General features: G+C 34.2%; 1 protein-coding gene across 11 annotated transcripts in view; it reads right to left on the bottom strand.

Annotated features, from left to right (window-relative positions):
* N4BP2 (NEDD4 binding protein 2) overlaps nt 1-20,057 on the bottom strand; it is an 86,386-nt gene that overhangs the window by 435 nt on the left and 65,894 nt on the right. For 6 of the 11 annotated variants that reach the window (XM_019829617.3, XM_019829622.3, XM_045056447.1 and 3 more), the window contains 3 exons: nt 17,389-17,577; nt 16,019-16,187; nt 8,049-8,172 (listed from right to left, as the gene is read on the bottom strand). In XM_019829617.3, coding sequence (XP_019685176.2) covers nt 8,049-8,172; nt 16,019-16,187; nt 17,389-17,577 — 482 coding nt within the window. Of the gene's footprint in view, nt 1-34; nt 6,816-8,048; nt 8,173-16,018; nt 16,188-17,388; nt 17,578-20,057 lie in introns of those variants that run through there. The other 5 variants (XM_023253187.2, XM_023253186.2, XM_045056449.1 and 2 more) reach the window with 5 other exon arrangements.

Here is a 20,057-nt window from a genome sequence, read left to right on the forward strand (position 1 = left end):
GTGCATTCAGGCAGATAGACAACTACAAGGCATACCTCATTTCATTGCATTTTGTTTTATTGCACTTCACAGATTGTATTTTTTACAAAATGAAGGTTTGTGCCAACTCTGCATCAGGCAAGTCTATTGGTGCCATTTTTCCAACAGCATTTGTTCATTTCGTATCTGTCGCATTTTGGCAATTCTTCTAATATTTCAAGTTTTGCATTATTATTATTATACTTGTTATGGTGGTCTGTGATCAGTGATCTTTGATGTTACTATTGTAATTGTTTGGTTGGGGGGGGCACAGACTGTGCTTGGTAAATGTTATATGTGTTCTGACTGTCCCCACTGGCTGCTCCCCTCTCTCTTTCCCTCTCCTTGGGCCTCTCTATTCTGAGACATAATATCAAAATTAGGCCAATTAATAACCCTACAATGGCCTCTAAGTGTTTAAGTGAAAGAAAGAGTCACATATGTCACCTTAAATCAAAAACTAAAAATGATTAGATTTAGTGAGGAAGACCTGTCGAAAGCCAAGAAAGGCCGAAAGTTAGACCTCTTGTGACAGTTAGCCACATTGTGAATGCAAAGGAAAAGTTGTTGAAGGAAATTAAAAGTGCTACTTCAGTGAACATATGAATAAGATAGTGAAACAGCCTTATTGCTGACACAGAGAAAGTTTCAGTGGTCCAGATAGATCAAACCAACCACATAATTCCCTTAAGCCAAAGCCCAATCCAGAACAAGATCCCAAATCTCTTCACCACTGTTAAAGCTGAGAGAGGTGAGGAAGCTGCAGAATAAAAGTATGGAGGTGGCAGAGACTGGCTCGTGAGGTTTAGGGAAAGAAGCCACCACCGTAACATCAAAGTGCAAGGTGAAGCAGCACGGGCTGATGTTGGAGAAGTTGTAGCAAATTATCCAGAAGATCCAGTTGAGATCAGTAACAAAGGTGGCTACACTAAACAGATTTTTGATATAGATGAAACAGCCTTCTAACTGCTAATGTAGCTGGTGTCTTTAAGAGGAGGCTCATTTACCATTCCAAAAACCCTAGAGTCCTTAACAATTATGCTAAATCTATTCTCCCTATGCTCTATACAAGGAACAAAGCCAGAATGACAGCACAGCTCTTATAACATGGTTTACTGACCTGCTCCGAAAATAAAAGATTCCTTTCAAAATATGACTACTCATCAACAATACCTTGTCACCCAAGAGTTCTGATGGAGATATACAAGATTATTGTTGTTTTCATGTCTGCTCACACAACATCCATTCTGCAACCCATGGATCAAGGAGTCATTTTGACTTTCAAGTCTTATTATTTAAAAAAATGTATTTCATAAGGCTATAGCTGCCATAGATAGTAATTGCTCTGACGGATATGAAAGCCTTCTGGAAAGGAGTCACCATTCTCAATGCCATTAAGAACATTCCTGATTCATGAGCAGAGGTCAAAATATCAATGTTAACAGGAGTTGGGAGGTAATTCCAACCCTCACGGATGATGTGGAGGAACTCAAGACTTCAGTGGAAGAAGTAACCGCAGATGTGGATGAAATACAAGAGAACTAGAATTAGAAGTGGAACCTGAAGATGTGACTGAATTGCTGCAATCTCACAAAACTTTCACAGATGAGAAATTGCTTCTTACAGACGAGCACAGAAAGTGGTTTCTTTACATGGAAACTACTCCTGGTGAAGAAGCTGTGAAGACTGTTGAAATGACAACAAACGATTTACACTATCAAAAAAAAAAAATTCATTGATAAAGCAGTGGCAGAGTTTGAGAGGATGGACTCCAATTCTGAAAAATCAGCTGTGGGTAAAATGCTATCCAACAGGATCACATGCTACAAAGAAATCATCACAAAATAAGAGTCAATCGATGTAGCAAACTTTGTTTTTGTCTCATTTTAAATTTTGCTACAACCACCCCAACCTTCAGCAACCACCACCCTGATCAGCCATGTTGGTTAGTGGTATCATTTGAATACTTAGGTTAAAATGCATACAACTGTGATTTCCTTTTTATTATTCCTAGCACAGAGTAATCATCAACAAAGATATGTTGACAGAATGCATCAAGAACTAATTTTCACATTATTTACATTCAGTGATGAAAAATGTGGCAGAAACTGCTATTAATTCCCCTAATATACATGCTCTTTCCTCCAAGAGAATGTCCATGTTGTAGTTGAACATATAGTACACTGAAATAAAGATAATTTTCCAGCATCTCTTGCAGCTAGATGTGACCACATGACTAAGTTCCAGCCAATAAGATATAAGTGGAAGTGTTGAATGGCAACTTCCAAATATCTATTATAAAAAAAAAAAAAAAATTGCTGGCACTTGCCCATTGCTCCTTTCTTCTTTGTCCTGGCTCCCAACAGAATGCAGGTTTGATTATTAGAGCTCTAGCTACCCACGCTGGTTTAGGAAATGAAGGCCACAGCTTGGTTATGATAAGGGTGGTAAGCTAAAAATTAAAGGATCCTAGATCTCCAAAAAATTCATGGAAATGAGCACACCCATCAGACCTTGAGTCTGTATTACATTAAGAGAGAAATAAACTTTTATTTTTGTCACTGGAAAACCCATGATACCAGCTTCCTTTAGATATAGGAGGAAGGCAGATTTGTAAGTGGCAGTTTTTCATAGACTTATACAGTAGAGCCACATATCTCTCTCTTATTTGGCGGTAATGGAATATTATTTTTAAGTAATTATTCTTACTTGTATGAAAAAAGTAGTTGTTCTATAGTAGGAGTTAGAGAACCTAGGTTGCAGTCTTACCTCTGCCACTAACTAGCAAATGAGTTGGCTTCTCTAAGCCTCTGTAAGACAACTATGTAGTAAGATTCTCTTGAGTCTTAAAATATACATGGAAGTGCTTCATAGCATAAATAACTATGCACAGAGAGTTGATGAGAATTATAAGACACCTGTAGAGAGAAGCTCTGTCTCAGATTGTATCCCCAGTGACAAGTGCTTAACTAATATTTGTTAAATAAAAAATTTTAAGTCGATGCTTAACTGAGTGAATTATTCTGCTGTGGGCTGAATAAAGTTCAAAGGTCTTTAATATTAATTAAAGTATTACTTGAGTTCTTTAGAGCCACTATTCTTAATTTTACCATCAAAAAGATAATTTATCTGGTTCAAAAGTGGACCACTATTTGCTATAGCAAAGAATAAAAGCTGTGGTACAGAAATAAAAATTTTATGACCCTTTTCTTTCCCTTGAAATTACAAAGTTACACATAAAGATATATTTTAATATTTAAACCACTAACCCTACCACATCAAATGAAGGATTTCCTCACAGTGGACTGTGGCTAAAGTATTTTATTAAATTAAGTATGTAATCTGCAAATGGTTTCATAAGAAATTTTAAAAGCAAAGTTATAAAACATTTTCAATAAAAAAGTACAGAGTTAACAGCAAAATTACATTTTCTTCATAGTACAAATAAAAACATCTCATTTCTGATATACTGTCTGAAAATTTTATAATATATTCTCCAACTGATAGCTGCAATATTATATTTTAATGAGAAGTTTCATGGTTAAATCAATCATTTGTTAATAACAGGTTCACCATTTGGACCATAAAAATCAACTGCTCAACTTTAAGGAAAATAATAAAATTTGTCATTCTATAATGTTAAGTTATAAAAGGCTCTTCGGGATGTACATGTCTTCCGGCCTTGTTTCTCTACCAAATTCTATAAAGAGGCTTTAATAATACTGTAAACTTGAATTACATTTTAAAAATAAGCACCATTAACATACATTCTACATAAATTCACTTAACCTTTTAAATGACACTTCTTTTTGGCCACACAAACATTTAAATTTGTTTTCTTTACCATGTAAATAAAAATAAGCAATATTTAACCACTACACAGAAAATTATCAAACTTCACCTCATTGCACAATGGAAAAGCACTTAGGAAAGCACTTGGAAAAAACAGCACACATTATTTTTGTGTCTTTTTTATACATTTTGTCATTTTCTTAAATTGAGAGCAGTTAAAACATTGTCAGAGCAATTTCCTGAGTCTCAAAGTTTCCGATTTCCAGCTCAGAAATAACCAATCTCGCTATTACATATGTCCGCTTTCTAAGCACACAAAACACTTGAATTTAAAAAGAAAAAGACTGAAATAAGGACTGGAAACAACCCAACAGAACCTTTCTTCTCAAAATGTATTGAATAAACAAGACACTTTAAAGTATAAGTCAGATTTTCTACTACATAATATGCCGCATAAAGGCCATAGAATTGCAAATAGTATGGAAACATTAATAAATTGAAAAAAACCTCAACTTGAAAATAATATGAGTTATATGAACAGCCAATAAACCTAAGACAACATGCTTCCATAACTCATGTTGAAGTAAGGAAGTGGATGAATTGAAAATACTGTTGAAGAGTTTCCTAAGTCTAACCCCTCGTTCCCTGTAGTTTCCACATTAGTTCTCTTTTTTCTCCTGGTAGACACAGATGAGAGACTAGTGAAAAGACAGAACAGTTACTAAAACCTTCCAAACTACAGAAGTGTTGTACTTTTAAAATATTAATACATTTGCAAAGAGCCATTCTAATTAGACCTGTATTAGCACTAATATACCAATACCTGAAGATGTTGATAATCCACACACTCTCCTTACTTTTGACACACAGGGCTTGGAAAAGAGCAAGAGAAAAATTTGATAATCCCCAAACTATGTTTACCTTTGGCATATAGGATTTAGAAATGGGCAAAACAAGAAAGGAGAAACTATAAAATTTTTCTTTCATAATTATGTGTTGTTTAAACTATGCTAGACAGTGAGGTGGGAGGCAGTTTAGGATTAAAACAACTTCATAAAAGCACATATCATGCTCAAAATTTGCCTATATACTTATGAATGATATGACGAAGAAAAAATACCTTAGATTTACCAAAATAAAGCCTAACATTAAGGTTGATACAGCAGAAAACATAGCTTCTTTCATTTGTTTTCTGCCCACAAAACACTTCATCCCTTGTTCTTTTTGACTGCTCCCACACTAATCATAATTACAATAATGCTGAAATAAATCTAGCTGAAGTGCTCAAAAGCAATGCTTTTTTAAACTGGGTGAGGAAATATAAAATCATGGAAAATGAGTATGCAGCTGCACACCCTCAAGTAACCCCAGGTTTTAGTACTATTATTCACATTTCTTAAATCATATTAATTTATACATAAAAACATTTTACTTCATTAACAGTTGTAGTTTTATAGTAAGTTCTTGAAAAGAATTGCTTTATTTTTAATGTATACAACTCCTCTAGACATTACAAAAAACATATGCTAAACTGGTGGCATTTTTTCTTTTTTAAACAAATTATTACAACCATGAGAAAATATTTCAATACCACTCACTAATCATTTCTAAATAATAAACATTTTATTTTCGTGGAAATAAATGTAATGATACAGGTCTTCTTTTAAAAGCATGCTTTCATGATATGCAAAAATGTGTTTTTGAGTTTTATTTTCATTAAAATGTCTGTTCTTTTGAGAAACCATTCTGTAGTTCAGGATTCTTTCAGTAATAGTTCAACCCTATAATTCCTGATCCAAATGATGTTTAATCTTATCAAAATCCAACACAACTGTTTGTTAAATTACATATGTTGGAAATATTCTCCATATCCAAAGACAAATTTATTTAAGCCATTGTTTTATACTGAAAAACTACACTTTACCACATTAAACGTGTATAAATGAAATTTACATTTTATAGTTGACATACTAACAGGACTTTTTAGCTCACACAAAACAAAGTCAATGAAAGTTTCCTTTCAGAAAGTTGGCTCTTTTTTAAAAAACAAAGGTAAAAAACTTTTAAATTGTAAGGATTCCTTTAAAGATTATATCAAAAATGTCTCCTACATTTAAGTTAATAGGCTCTTGACCCACTACTGTTTAGAAATTATATGACTCAAATATAAAATATAGCTCTTTAGTACTGTCTTAAATACGACTTACACAGACAGCTCTAGAAGCAGTTCTATTAAGACACTGATACTTGTAGATATCTAACCATTTCATCTTCTCTAAAAACTTTACTGCCTAAAGAAGGTATAAAACTGCAATATAATCTCAGGCTCCAACTTTCCTCCTAGAAAATGCACACATACAGAACAAACGAACAAAAGGTAAGAGATCAAGATCATATACAAAACAGAAGAAAGTACAAACAGCATGTCTTTCTTCCTGCAGGATATGGCAAAATGAAATGATTTTTTGTATTTAGCTTTGATATCAAAAAGCATTCAAGTGCTTTGGTTACATTTCCTTTCTTTCATTACTACCACCACTACTTCTCCTTCTTTCAATACAAGCCTTTGATGGGCATGTACCAGGTCTCAAAGCTCTTTAAATGCCTCTCAAAGATGCCTTTTGGATTTTACTAAATGTTAACAACAATTAACACAAAGGTAACATTTTCTCTCTGAAAAAGAATCAGAGCACTTCAAACTTTAAAACCACAGCTGATAATTTTCTTGGACACTTTATAATCAATAAAAATTCTCTTCAGTATTTTTAACAGACAACGTATTTGGCATTTGATTCAGTAAAAAATTAAACTTCTCTTGAATTCTGAAAAACATCATTATAATGTTTTTGTTATAATTGGACATTTCTAATAAAATACATGTGTACAGTAAAATTGACTAAATTACTGTAAATAAAACTAACCTACAAACCTTCACACTTCTAAGTCAAGGACGTTTATTTTACTTTAGCATGACTTTCAAGCACCCTGGTTTAATTTCAGAGAACCTATAGAAATGAGAAAACAGTTATTTTAGGTAAAAATTTCAAACTGGTTAAGGAATATATCATGTAATCAATTCCAAATATCTACGCTAAATGAAATAGTTACTATCAAAGTACTCTCCTTTATTATTAAGTCAGTATCCAGGACTGATATCTATGCTTATGTACTTTTAATCCGTTGTAAAAATAAACAATCCTAAAGCTAGAGGGATAACTCCTAATATTTAAGATTTTTCAAAAATCTCAAGCCTGAACTCAACTTTCATGAAGAACAGCATGGTATGTGAAGGATAAGATGATGTCTGTGTTACATTATTTCTATGCATTAAGTCAGTACTAAAAAGAAATCTCTAACATAAGTCTGATTCATCAGGCCATGAAATGCTTCCAAGTCCCTCAGTGTGAAATTTAAAAAACACTAGTCTCTACAATAGATCATTAATCCCAACATGATAATGCTCCAGTCCAACTACTCCTTTTGTAACAGTAACTCTAAAACGTCTTCCGTTTTTGTGATCAGAATTAATGCTACTATTTTCTATAATGTAGCCAAACAACATTTTATTACATGGCATAAACAAAATATGCCACACTAACTAAAACTAGAACTAGGGGGAGGTAGGTACCTAATGGTATACATCCTCAGTGAATCTATCCATCAACAGATCTTTCTTCTTAGACTTCTCTTGTCATTTTCTGTTACTGAATAATAATCACTTAATAAAAAGTTCATTTCATGTTTGTCACAGCTAAGATTATTAATGGCATTTAATTTATGAAGATGTATAAATTCATACTGACTGGAGTATTTCTGCTAAAGTTTAAACAAATCCATTATAACCACATTTCAGCAGAAATTCCTTCCAAAATCCACAAATAGGTATATCCTTTCAAATAAATAATTAGCAACCTTAGACGATGATACACATAATCTAATTATCTTGAATAATACATTATCAAAGAAACACAATCATATTACTTTCTGTTAGATTTTAAATTTATGAAACAGTTTTGTCAGATGATTACTTCAAAAACAAAATGTATTTTTCCTTCATTTCTGGTTTTCTGAATATCATTAAGACCAGCAGGAAAAGTTATAATTTAAGCATGAATTTGTGGCTAATATCAGATGGTTAAATTTAGTTAACTATTCTAATAACTCATTTGAGCATACTATTAGTGTTTATTATCTGTATATGGACATTGCCATTATGAATAACAGAAATCTCTACTCACCTGAAGCTATGGCTTGTGAGGTATTTAATGACGGCTGGTTTGATGCGAGCAACTCCTCCTTGGCTGTGGTTTCCTCTCCCCGTAATCACAGAGAGATAGGACTTACCACCATTCTGCTTAAATTCTGTTACAACAGGAATTGGACCAGTTAAAATTCATTTGTCTTACATTCTCAGTAGAAAACAAGCTTTAACTACTCAAATACATATAAAATTACTTTCATGGGGATTTACAGATTTATAACTTCAAAAAGCACCAAAATTGATGTTTTTAAATGGATATTTCATCGACATTGTTTAAGTATGGAAGTCTCAAAGCAATTCATCTGCCTAAACATAAGTGAAATTTCTTCCCCTGTGGGGAGGGAGATTTCTATGTGCTACCAGAATTTCTCTCTAAAATAATGATAATGACAATAGTAATATTAATGACATCTAACAATTATTACATAGTTGGAGTCAGGAATTGCTTTAAGCTACTTATATTTATTAACTAAGAATCTTCACAATGACCCTTTTAATTAAATACTCTGAAGCCAGCCAGCCAGCTTTGGTCTGATTAGGAGCTCTGCCACCAAATGACTGGGCAGTATGACAATGGACAAGTTACTTGCCTATCTGTGTCTGTTTCCTTATCAGTAAAATGGGATCTAAAGCAACTACTTTATAAGATATCACCCTTCAGGAATCGCTATTAGCAAATCCACTAATTACAGCATGGACTATCTTATTGTTAAAGATAGACAATTGTTAAGAAACTCTTCCAAAGGCACCTGCCTGGCTCAGTCGGAAGAGCATGCAACTCTCAATCTCAGGGTCATGAGTCTGAGCCCCACATTGGGTGTAGAGATTACTAAAAAATAAATAAATAAAACTTTAAAAAAAAAAAAAAAAAGAAGAAGAAGAAAAGAAGAAACTCTTCCAAAGAGATGATTTTTAAATATCAAATGAATCTAAGCCTCTTACAAGAATGTAGCTCTTGCTTTGGATATGATCTTGTGAAAATTAAGTACATAAACCCTGAAAGTCAATAACTGCTGCAATAAAGTAACAAAAACTCTGTTAATAATAAGAGTTGAGGGGCGCCTGGGTGGCGCAGTCGGTTAAGCGTCCGACTTCAGCCAGGTCACGATCTCGCGGTCCGTGAGTTCGAGCCCCGCGTCAGGCTCTGGACTGATGGCTCGGAGCCTGGAGCCTGTTTCTGATTCTGTGTCTCCCTCTCTCTCTGCCCCTCCCCTGTTCATGCTCTGTGCCTCTCTGTCCCAAAAATAAATAAACGTTGAAAAAAAAATTAAAAAAAAAATAATTAAGAGTTGATTTAATGAACTAAATATCTTCTTCCTTTGTGATAAATAGCACAAGTTTTGATCATTAGCATAAAATAGATACATACATATATATATATATATATATATATATATATATATATAATATAAATATTCTATATTCTGCTCACTAAGTTGCCCTAAGACTCCAGCAGATCCACAAACAGTTTTTCAAGTCTCACATCTCCAAGGCAATATTTAGCCTGGGATTTTAAGAGGGTATGTTGCTTATATTTCTAATTCCTTCTTTGCTTAAGATCTCCATTTCTACACTAGTCCATTACCCATTATTTCAAGCAATATTTTGTTCAAAATTCAACTCTTCCTGGGTGCTGGCTACACAGGGTATTCACTTTGTAAAAAAGTTTTTATGCTATATAATTATTACCTGTACATTGTTCTTTATAGATGTGACATTACAAAGTTTACTTAAAAGAAACCTTAGATATCTTAACTATCCATAAGTCACTCTCATCATTCCTTCACCGCTGCTCCCCTTATCAGGGCAGTCATGTATAACACCTCATTTTTATTTATATATTTTTAATGTTTATTTATTTTGAGAGTAAGTGTGAGTGAGAGAGGGGCAGAGAGACAGGGAGAGAGAGAATCCCAAGCAGGCCCCATACAGTCAACACAGAGCCAGATGCAGGGCTCACTCCCTTGAACCACGAGATCATTTACCTGAGCCAAAATCAAGAGTCAGACGCTCAACCAACTGAGCCACTCAAGCACCCCATAACACTTCATTGTTAAATTCTCTGCTCTGAAAATGTTCAACAGTTGAATCACATGCTTCAAATAAAGTAGGTGTTCAAAGGATGTTTGTTGCATGAATTCAGGTATATGTTTAGGTCCCCAAATTTCAGGCTATTCCTGTCACTTATCATCTTTAAAAAAAACTACTTAACTCATTTTTTTTTTTTTTTTTAATTTGAGCTGGCTTTTTTTTTTTTCAACGTTTATTTATTTTTGGGACAGAGAGAGACAGAGCTTGAACGGGGGAGGGGCAGAGAGAGAGGGAGACACAGAATCGGAAACAGGCTCCAGGCTCTGAGCCATCAGCCCAGAGCCCGACGCGGGGCTCGAACTCCCGGACCGCGAGATCGTGACCTGGCTGAAGTCGGACGCTTAACCGACTGCGCCACCCAGGCACCCCTACTTAACTCATTTTTAAGCCTGTCTCAAATTTCTTACCATTTCTACTGTAAATATTTCATATTTCAAAAAGGACTCTTACAAAATAAAAAGAACCATGATACTACCATCACATCTTAAAAACAGTTCCTTAATATCATGTTTCTAAAAATGGCTGAAAGTCTCCCTCAAAAAAAATGGTTTTACAGTGACTTACTTAAATCAGGGTTGAAACAAGACCACACATTGCATTTGGTTGATATATCCCTGAAGTAACTTTTAATCTAAATGTTCCCCCTCCCCCTGGGCTTTTCTCTACAACTGGTTGAAAAGCTTGGATCATTTATCCTAGATTTTTACAGTCTAAATATTGTTGATTGTATCCCCATGGTGCCATTTAACCTGTTCCTCTGTTCCCTGTAAATCCCTATAAAGTAGTAAAAACATCATTGGTGGTAGTGATGTATATTCTAATCAGAAGGCACTTAAGGGTCAGATATCTTTTTTGTTGTTGTTCATCCCCAAGTTTGACAATCATCTTTTATAACTAAAAACAGTGGAGGGCAGAATCACAGATTTTCCCCTGGATACATTTCTGTTCAACAATACTACCATCTAGTGGTGACTAACAGTACCTACAGACTACCACAGGTGTCAACATGCACAACAGTGGGACTGGCTTCAGAAAGGATTTGTATATTGGGTCTGACCAAGCATCACCTTATACAAGTTATTTAGCTCTTTTTTTTCTTGTAATTTTTTTAATTGAGATATAATTCATAAAACATAAAATTCATGATTTTAAAATGTATAATTCAGTGGATTTTAGTATATCAAAACACTGTTCAACCATCAATACTAATTCCAGAACACTCCATTGTCTCAGAAAGAAATTCTGTACTTGTTAGCAGTTACTCCCCAGTCCCTACTTTCTAGCCACAGTAACCACTAATATACTTTGTTTCTATTGGTTTGTCTATTGTGAACATTTCACGTAAATGGGAACCATATAATAAAGTGGCCCTTTTGTACCTGGCTTCTTTCACAAAGCATGTTTACAAGGTTCATCCATGTTGTAGCATGTATCACTACCTGACTCCTTTTTGTGGCTGAATAATATTCCATTGTATGGATATACCAAATTTTGTTTGTCCTTTCATCAGTTGATGGACATCTGGTTGTTTCCATTTTTCGGCTATTATGAACATTCATGTACAAGTCTGCGTGTGGATGAATTGTGTTTTCAATTTTCTTGTATACATAACTAGAACTGCTAGGTCATATGGTAACTCTGTGTTTCATCTTTTGAGGAATGCCAACCTTTTCCACTGTGGCTGTACCATTTAATACTCCCACTAGCAATATAAAGGGTTCCAATTCTCCACATCCTTACCAACACTTATTATTTTCCATTTTAGTAAACTTTTCAAATTATTAATTTCCTCATATATGAAATGAAAGGAATGCTTACCCTTTATTCAATCATTTATTTAAAAGTTGCTGTTGGGTGTTGAATGAAAGGTTCTATAAACAATGATGATTCAACAATCATTGCTGACTCAATTCCTGGCCATAAAGACAGATTTTAATATTCAACTATATAATAAGCTTTTTATAAATACTGTGGTACACAGGAGTACTGCAAGAGGCTATTAATGGGAAGCCTACATGGCAAGAAATGACAGTGTAGATAAAACAGAAAGAGGAGCAAAACATAAGATGAGAATAGGGAGGCAGGCAAGGAACAGATTACATAGGGATTTAGGAGTTTATGCTAAATGAAACATGGCAACCTATACTCTCTTATCACGGTGCTTATTATTATGTAACTATTTGCTCACTGTCATCTACCCTACTAGACACCAAACCCCATAAAAATAGGGACTGTGTATCTTTTTCACTGCTTTATTCTTGATGCCTAGAATATACAATAATCAAATTTTTATTGAGTAAATGATGTATTCACCCTCTATAGACAGAATATTCTCTTATAATACTTCTACATAAGTTTTTTCCTCCAGACTAAATAATATATTTAAAATGCTCTTAAATTTTCTCTTTTCAAATCTTTATTATTGTTTTCTAGATTTTCTCAAAGATTTCCAAAATTCTATTTAAAAAACAACTAGAGGAGGAGAATTCTTTACTTTACCAAAGAATGTCTAATAGACATAGTACAAACACAAATTCTAAAACACCATTATCCAACCACCAATATAATAATTGATTCAGTCAAGCATCATCAATGGAGGCTAAAATTACTAGGTGAAATATTGCAAGAGAATAGTTATTCACATAGTTGCAAAGTATCAATTGCCAAAAAATTACTAGTTAATTATAAAGAAAGAAAAGATACATTTACATAGAGAAACCTAACAGAGTCCCACCTCAGCTAAGAAATCAAACTTAACATCATCAATAATGGGGCAATCTGACCATATTATGTCTCCTGATATGTTCACCAAGGATGACCAAACATCACCGATGCAGCATTTTTTACCAAAAAAAAAAAAAAAAAACTTTAACTAAATCTAATCACGGAGGAAACAATCAGAGAAATTAAAATTGTAGGTCAATCTACCAAAGGCTTGGAGTCTTCAAAAATGTCAATAACACAGAAGAAAAAAATAGGCTGAGGAACTATTTATATATATATATATATTAAGTAATCTCTACATCCAATGTGGGGCTCGAATTCACAACCCTGAGATCAAGGGTCACACTCTACAACTGAGCCAGCCAGGCATCCTGGAACTATTTCTACTTTCTGAAGGCTACAGCCATGGGACAGTCAACTGGAGAATGTGATGTCTGACTGGATCCTGAGTTGAGAGGGAAAAAATGGCACAGCTAAACAAGACATTTCCATACACTGGAGAAATGTGAATGTGGCCTGTATGCCAGACAATATTATAACAATGTTAAATATCTTAAAAGTGACAATGGTACTGCAATTATGTAGAATGGATTTGTTTCTGAGAGATAAACATGCTGAGGTATATAGAGGTAAGGTACCACAATGTTTAACATTTTATTTCCAAATGGTTCAGCAAGGGGCTCCTGGGTGGCTCAGTTGGTTAAGCGTCCGACTTCAGCTCAGGTCATGATCTCACAGTCTGTGAGTTCGAGCCCCGCATCGGGCTCTGTGCTGACAGCTCAGAGCCTGGAGCCTGCTTCAGATTCTGTGTCTCCCTCTCTCTCTGCCCCTCCCCTGTTCATGCTCTGTCTCTCTCTGTCTCAAAAATAAATAAAAACATTAAAAAAATTTTTTTCAAATGGTTCAGCAAAAAGCAATTTTAAAGACATTAGGCAATATGGCCAAATGTTAACAACTGATTGATCTAGGTAAAAGATATATGAATTTTTATTATACAATTACTTCAACTCCTCTATGGGTTCTTAATTTTTCAGTATAAAAAGCCAGGAAAGAAGATAGCAGTGAGAGTACACATGTTGATATGTTGATATTGTGACATTATAACTACATGCCTGTGAGTAAAGAAATGGATACATTATGACCTGACACTTGAATACTGTACAGCAGTTACAAGAAAAAAAAAATCAGACCATCAACATAAGTGTATCTTGAAAACTGTACTGGGTGAAAACAAATGGCTTGGTTGAAAAGTATAGTGTGAAATCATGTACATTCATTTTTTTAAATGCGCAAAAGAAATACTACAGACTGATTATTGATGAAAATACATATAGTAAAGTATTTATTTTTAAAAACTAGTTAGGAACCAACCTGAAAGATGTTGATTTCCACTAGAAAGAGAAGGAAGAAAGAGAAAACAATTGGGAAGAGTAGGGGTGCCTGGCTGACTCAGTCGGTAGAGCATTCAACTCTTGATCTCAGGGTTGTGGGTCCAAACCCCACGTTGGGTATACAGATTACTTAAAAAAATAAAATCTTTAAAAAAAAGTCTGGGAAGAATACAAAGGGGAGAATAAAAATAAAATATGAAGTATATATGGTAAAATATTATCACTCACTTAGATTCATGGGCATGCAAGTGTTTTATTACATTACTGCAAGTATTTCAACATGGTGTTCATGGTAAAGAGATCAGTTTTCAACCTCTGCATCAGTCATATTTAATCAAGTATTTAATTAATTATAGATAATACATGTTGAATTGATAAACCTATATAAAGTATAGTTTAAAGCCTTCATATATCTACTAACCAGAACAATACAACTATTAATAACAGGCAGGATTATGGAGCTACAGGGTCACAGCTGAAGCATGGGACTCCATGTCTCCACAACAAAATGGAAGATAAAGACAAAGGCAAGTTGAGAATTCAAAACTACTCTAGTAGTGGTAAAGGAGATGACTTCTAGTATTAGAGCATGGGGGAACTAAAACAGACTGAACTTAGTTCTAAGTGCTACCATCTGATAATGAAAAAGAAACAAGATACATTAATGTATATGAAGTACATGATACTGGATGGAAAAAGATCCTTATCCAAAGCCCTGGGAAGAGGTAGAATTTAGAGAAGAAGCAGGTAGTGTCCTTTCCATGACCTGCAAAGACATATACAAGCAGAAAGGGAGAGAGAGGGAGCACTTCCGTAATGCAAACACTCAGAAAGTCTGCCTTTTGTGATAATTCTGTAAAAATCCCCACACCTTATTTATTTCTGCATTTTATTAAATATCTACTGAACAAGTGACATCTAACATCTATTAGCTTTAATAAATGTCTACTGAATAAAGATGTATGATATTCCTGAAAAGTCTCATTTATAAGTCACAGAAGATTCCCAGATTATACCATGCTCTCCCTTTATTTTTTTTTCAAATTTTTATTTAAATTCTAGTTAGTAAACATATCGTGTAATATTGGTTTCAGGAGTAGAATTCAGTGATTCATCACTTACATATAACCCCCAGTGCTCATCACAAGTACCCTCCTTAATGCCCATCACCCCTTTTAGCCCATCCTCTGCCCACCTTCCCTCCATCAACCCTTGGTTTGTTCTCTACACCATGCCCTCTCTTTAATAAATACAACAAGAGAATACAAATATAACTAAAATAGGAAAATAAAGGGGCACCTGGGTGGCTCAGTCGGTTAAGCGTCCGACTTTGGCTCAGGTCATGATCTCACGGTCTGTGAGTTCGAGCCCCGTGTCGGGCTCTGTGCTGACCGCTCAGAGCCTGGAGCCTATTTCAAATTCTGTGTCTCCCTCTCTCTCTGACCCTCCCCCATTCATGCTCTGTCTCTTTCTGTCGCAAAAATAAATAAACGTTAAAAAAAAAATTTTTTTTTTAAATAAAATAGGAAAATAAAAACAAAATGTTAATGACCAGGCTAATGAGTATTCTTTTCCAAGAACGTCCCCTTGAAGAATGTGAAGAATGAACCTAATACAAACATCTATAAATGTGACACAGATATCCTGAGCCTGAAAATTCAGATTCTCCTGAATTGGTAAATTTACCAATATAAGCAAAAACATATTTTCTACTGATAATTTGTCATTACCACAGTCCTACCTTCAGTTTTCTGCTGTAAAACTGTCATCAAATGTTCTATAGCTTCATCCACATGCAGCCCATGGAGGTCTAAAACGTTCTGTGGCAGCAAGGAGGCATTGACTTTCTCAAAGATCTCCACGGCAGCAAGGTGATTGGCTTCTTTCATCTTCTGCTCATGGAGACTACCCTTTAATTATAAAAAGATCACCAGTAAACACTTTTGATATTTGCTACTTAGAAGGCAATGAGGAAACAAAAATTGTCCCAAATAAAATGTAGAACAAAAAAGGGAACAGCAAATCTAAAATTTTAAATAATGCAATGGGCTAATATGCAAGAATGCACCACAGTTTAGGTGAATTTCAGTGAATTAATAACATATTTCTTACAATATTAAATCATCAATTCTAACATATTTCCTGATCCAAAAATCATAGATGAGGAAAAGTTAAATAAACCCTTCTCAAGAAGGAATCCATTAGTTTATCCTTTGATAATCCTGGCCTCATCCCTTTCAACACCCTGTGGTTACCCCTGAAGCCATCTCTCAAGGTTTGTTATTGGGACTCATGCGGTTATACCAGTTTGATGTCTCTCTTTACACAATCACAAAAAGTAAGCCATATGGAACCACAAAGCTAAAAAGGAAATCAGACAGGTTTCTTGTAATACCATGTCCAATAAGCCTGAGTAGAAATTTTACTTCCCTGAAAGATATTAATGTAACTTTCTTTTTCAGACCATAAAAGTGATACATTACTGGGATGCCTGGATGGCTCAGTCGGTCAAGTGTCCAACTTCAGCTCAGGTCATGAGCTCATGGTCCGAGGGTTCAAGCCCCGCATCAGGCTCTGTGCTGACAGGTCAGAGCCTGGAGCCTGCTTCAGATTCTGTGTCTCCCTCTCTCTGTCCCTCCCCTGCTCGCTTTCTCTCTCTGTCTCTCAAAAATAAATAAAAATTAAAAAAAAATTTTTTTTTAAGTGATAACATTACTAAAAATTCAAACATGATAGAAAGCACAAGGTCTCTGTAATTCCACCCTGAGGTGGTCAATATTAACATTCTGCTGTCTTTCCTTCAGAAAACCTGTATCTGTTTAGAAGTAGTACTGAATGACAGAATTTAACCTAAAAGAAAATATGGACTGTCAGAATAAAAAGTAATTCATGTAAGTCATAAATGCAAAAGGAACCACAGAAATTGAGCATTTCAAAGGAGACATAATTCTCAGAACCATACGTTTCTTATATATCAGGATACCTTATGTCACCTATATAATCTACATTCCCCAGAATAACTTGATCTAGTCACAATACAAGTATCACCTGCTTTAAGATTATTCAGACATCGTAAGGGACAAAGAAACAGTAATCAGTTTTCCTTTTTACCTGCTGGGCATAAAACGTGGCAACGTGTTTTTTCCCCATCCGGTAAGCTTCTTTTGCTTTGCTGTAGCATTCCATTCTCTTCTGTTGATGAAGGAAAGCCTCTGCCCTGTAGTCATTATACTCTGGATACTCAAAATCCTGGAAAGATGGTTCACTTGGTATATCTTCAGTCTCTTTCGATTTCTTGGCCTGTAAGATGTTACACAATGAGTAAAATACAAAGAAAGTAGAAAAATACAGGCTTTACCTTCAGAAAATGTATGTGAAAATTGGGCTCTACTATTTTTTTTTAAGATTTTAATTTTAAGTAATCTCTATACCCAAAGTGGGGCTCTAACCCACAACTCTGAGATCAAGAGTTGCATGCTCTACTAACTGAGCCAGCCAGGCGCCCCTCTATCATTTTTTGTCTTTCTTCTCAGAAAACAGACTCTCCCCAGAGTCTACCTAGTAAGTCATGCATTTCGTGGCTATCATTTTTTCATGCTATAGGGTACCTCTCCTTTAACCACTCTTATCTTAGAAGATGTTGAAAAGTTCTCTAAAATTATCAAAATATAATTAGGTCACAAAATCAAGCCAAAAGAGAAAACACACACTATTCAAAGAATAACACTCATTTATCAAATGCAAAATTTACCAAATTCTAGTTTGTAAACCCATTCAAAAAGTCTAATCACTGAAAGTAGTAATGGCATATTTCAATTTATGTATTTTAAAAAACAATCAATAAAATAACTAAATAGTATTCTTTTTAAAACAGAAGGGCATATAGAGTGACCATAGCTAACAGTAAAAATTATAAGTAGGTTTATGGGGCAGGTCACTACCAACTAGCCACTATGGTAGTGTTGACTTCTAAGCCTTTTGAAAAATCATCTATCAAGTAATTGTCATCCAAAATACACCCTTAAATTATACAAGCAAAAGTAACTCTAAAACACAAAGTACTGAAAATAATTATGCCTCAAATACTCCCCACCAAATAGAAAATTGCATGTTTCTGAAGATGTGTCTAAAATATCAAAAGTCAGTGTTTAAAAAACAGCAAAATATAGTGACTTCTATGTCCAGTTTGGTTTTTCATTTATCACATACTTTAAAGTGCTATTTGCAGACAACTGCTCGCAAACAGGGATCTATGTTTCTTAGTGTGTCACTGGGGGGCAGGAGTGGGGATTAATTATTATAGTTTAAATGGATTTTTTTAAAAGCTTAAAAGAATTCCAAGTATCAGGTGCCATACGAAGTAATTTAATGAACATTTTATATAAACTCAATCCCAAAATCCTCCCAAAAAAATGTAATCTTCAATATCTTAAACAAATCATGCTTTTCTGATATAATTGAAAGTAAATTAAATGGTATACGTTAAATTTCTAAAAACTGAAAATTGTCATTAAATTAGAAATATTATCAAAGATTATAATTATAAGGTACTCTACAATCTTTAAGAAAATGCCACTTTAATTTTTTAAGGTAATAGCATTTAATATATATTAAATATTACATTTAAATTATATGTATGTATTATATAATACACATATTACCAATTGACCATTTTTTCAAATTTCCTGCCTATGAGTAGAGTCAGAAGTCACAAAAGGTTGGGGGGGGGGGACTGGTCTAAAATATAGTAATTGACTGTATATTCTTTTTATTCATTACACTTTGCTTATTTAGCCCCTAGAATTCTAGAGGTTTAAAACAAGTTAAAGAATAAAGATATCATCATCCTCCAACTCATTACCGAAGTCAAAAATCTGTAAATACACAGTTGATTTACTTTTACAACAAATACCCAACTTATTTTATGAAAGAACACAAGGCTCTCTCTCACATCAGAATATTCATAGGACCCACACACATCCTTTTGTCACTCTTGCCCGTACTTAATCACAAGCTTGTTTCATATTAATGTTTAAATATTCCATGAGTAGATGGCTTGAATCTCTGGTAAAAATCAAACATTTTAAAGGAGGGGTTAATAAAAATGCTTTCCATGACTTTTGAAAAGCCACAGTGCTTACAGTATGAACATAAATGTTTCATAGCATTAGAGTCTCTGTTGGTGTTCATACTAAAAAATGCAAATCACATTTGGTTCTCTGGGAAGAGACCCTTTATTTCTTATTCTTTTAAAAAGAAAAAAAAAGTATATAATGAGAGATACTTTCTCAAATAGCTACCCTTTTTCAAAATAAAACTATGATTTTTTTATATCCACTTCATACTGATATGGTTTATTATAACCTCATTAACAAGGGCCAAGTGAAATATATGCTTCCTAAGAATTCACCTCATTAGTGCCACTTATGTACTATAATACCAAAACCATCTCCCATGGTTAACAAACTTATAAATTTTATTAAAGGGTAAAAGGAAAAATAGTAGTATTAATAAAACACAGTTTTAAATGTTAGTTCCTTGAAAATAGATAAGCCAAAATATTACTGATACCAGGATACTCCCCTTTAGTATCTGTGGTCCCTTCGGGTCCTAGGATATCAAAGACAGAGTATTCTGCTCACAAATGTTAAAATATTTTTATCAGCATTATGATACCTGCCTATATTTTGTGAAAAAAAGCTAAGAATAATCCTCAGAATAACTTAAAGTCTACCTTTTGGCCAATGTCTACATAACTCACAAAATCTACTTTTCTTATT

Source organism: Felis catus, chromosome B1 (genome assembly GCF_018350175.1).
Source record: "Felis catus isolate Fca126 chromosome B1, F.catus_Fca126_mat1.0, whole genome shotgun sequence".
Classification (NCBI taxonomy): Eukaryota; Metazoa; Chordata; class Mammalia; order Carnivora; family Felidae; genus Felis; species Felis catus.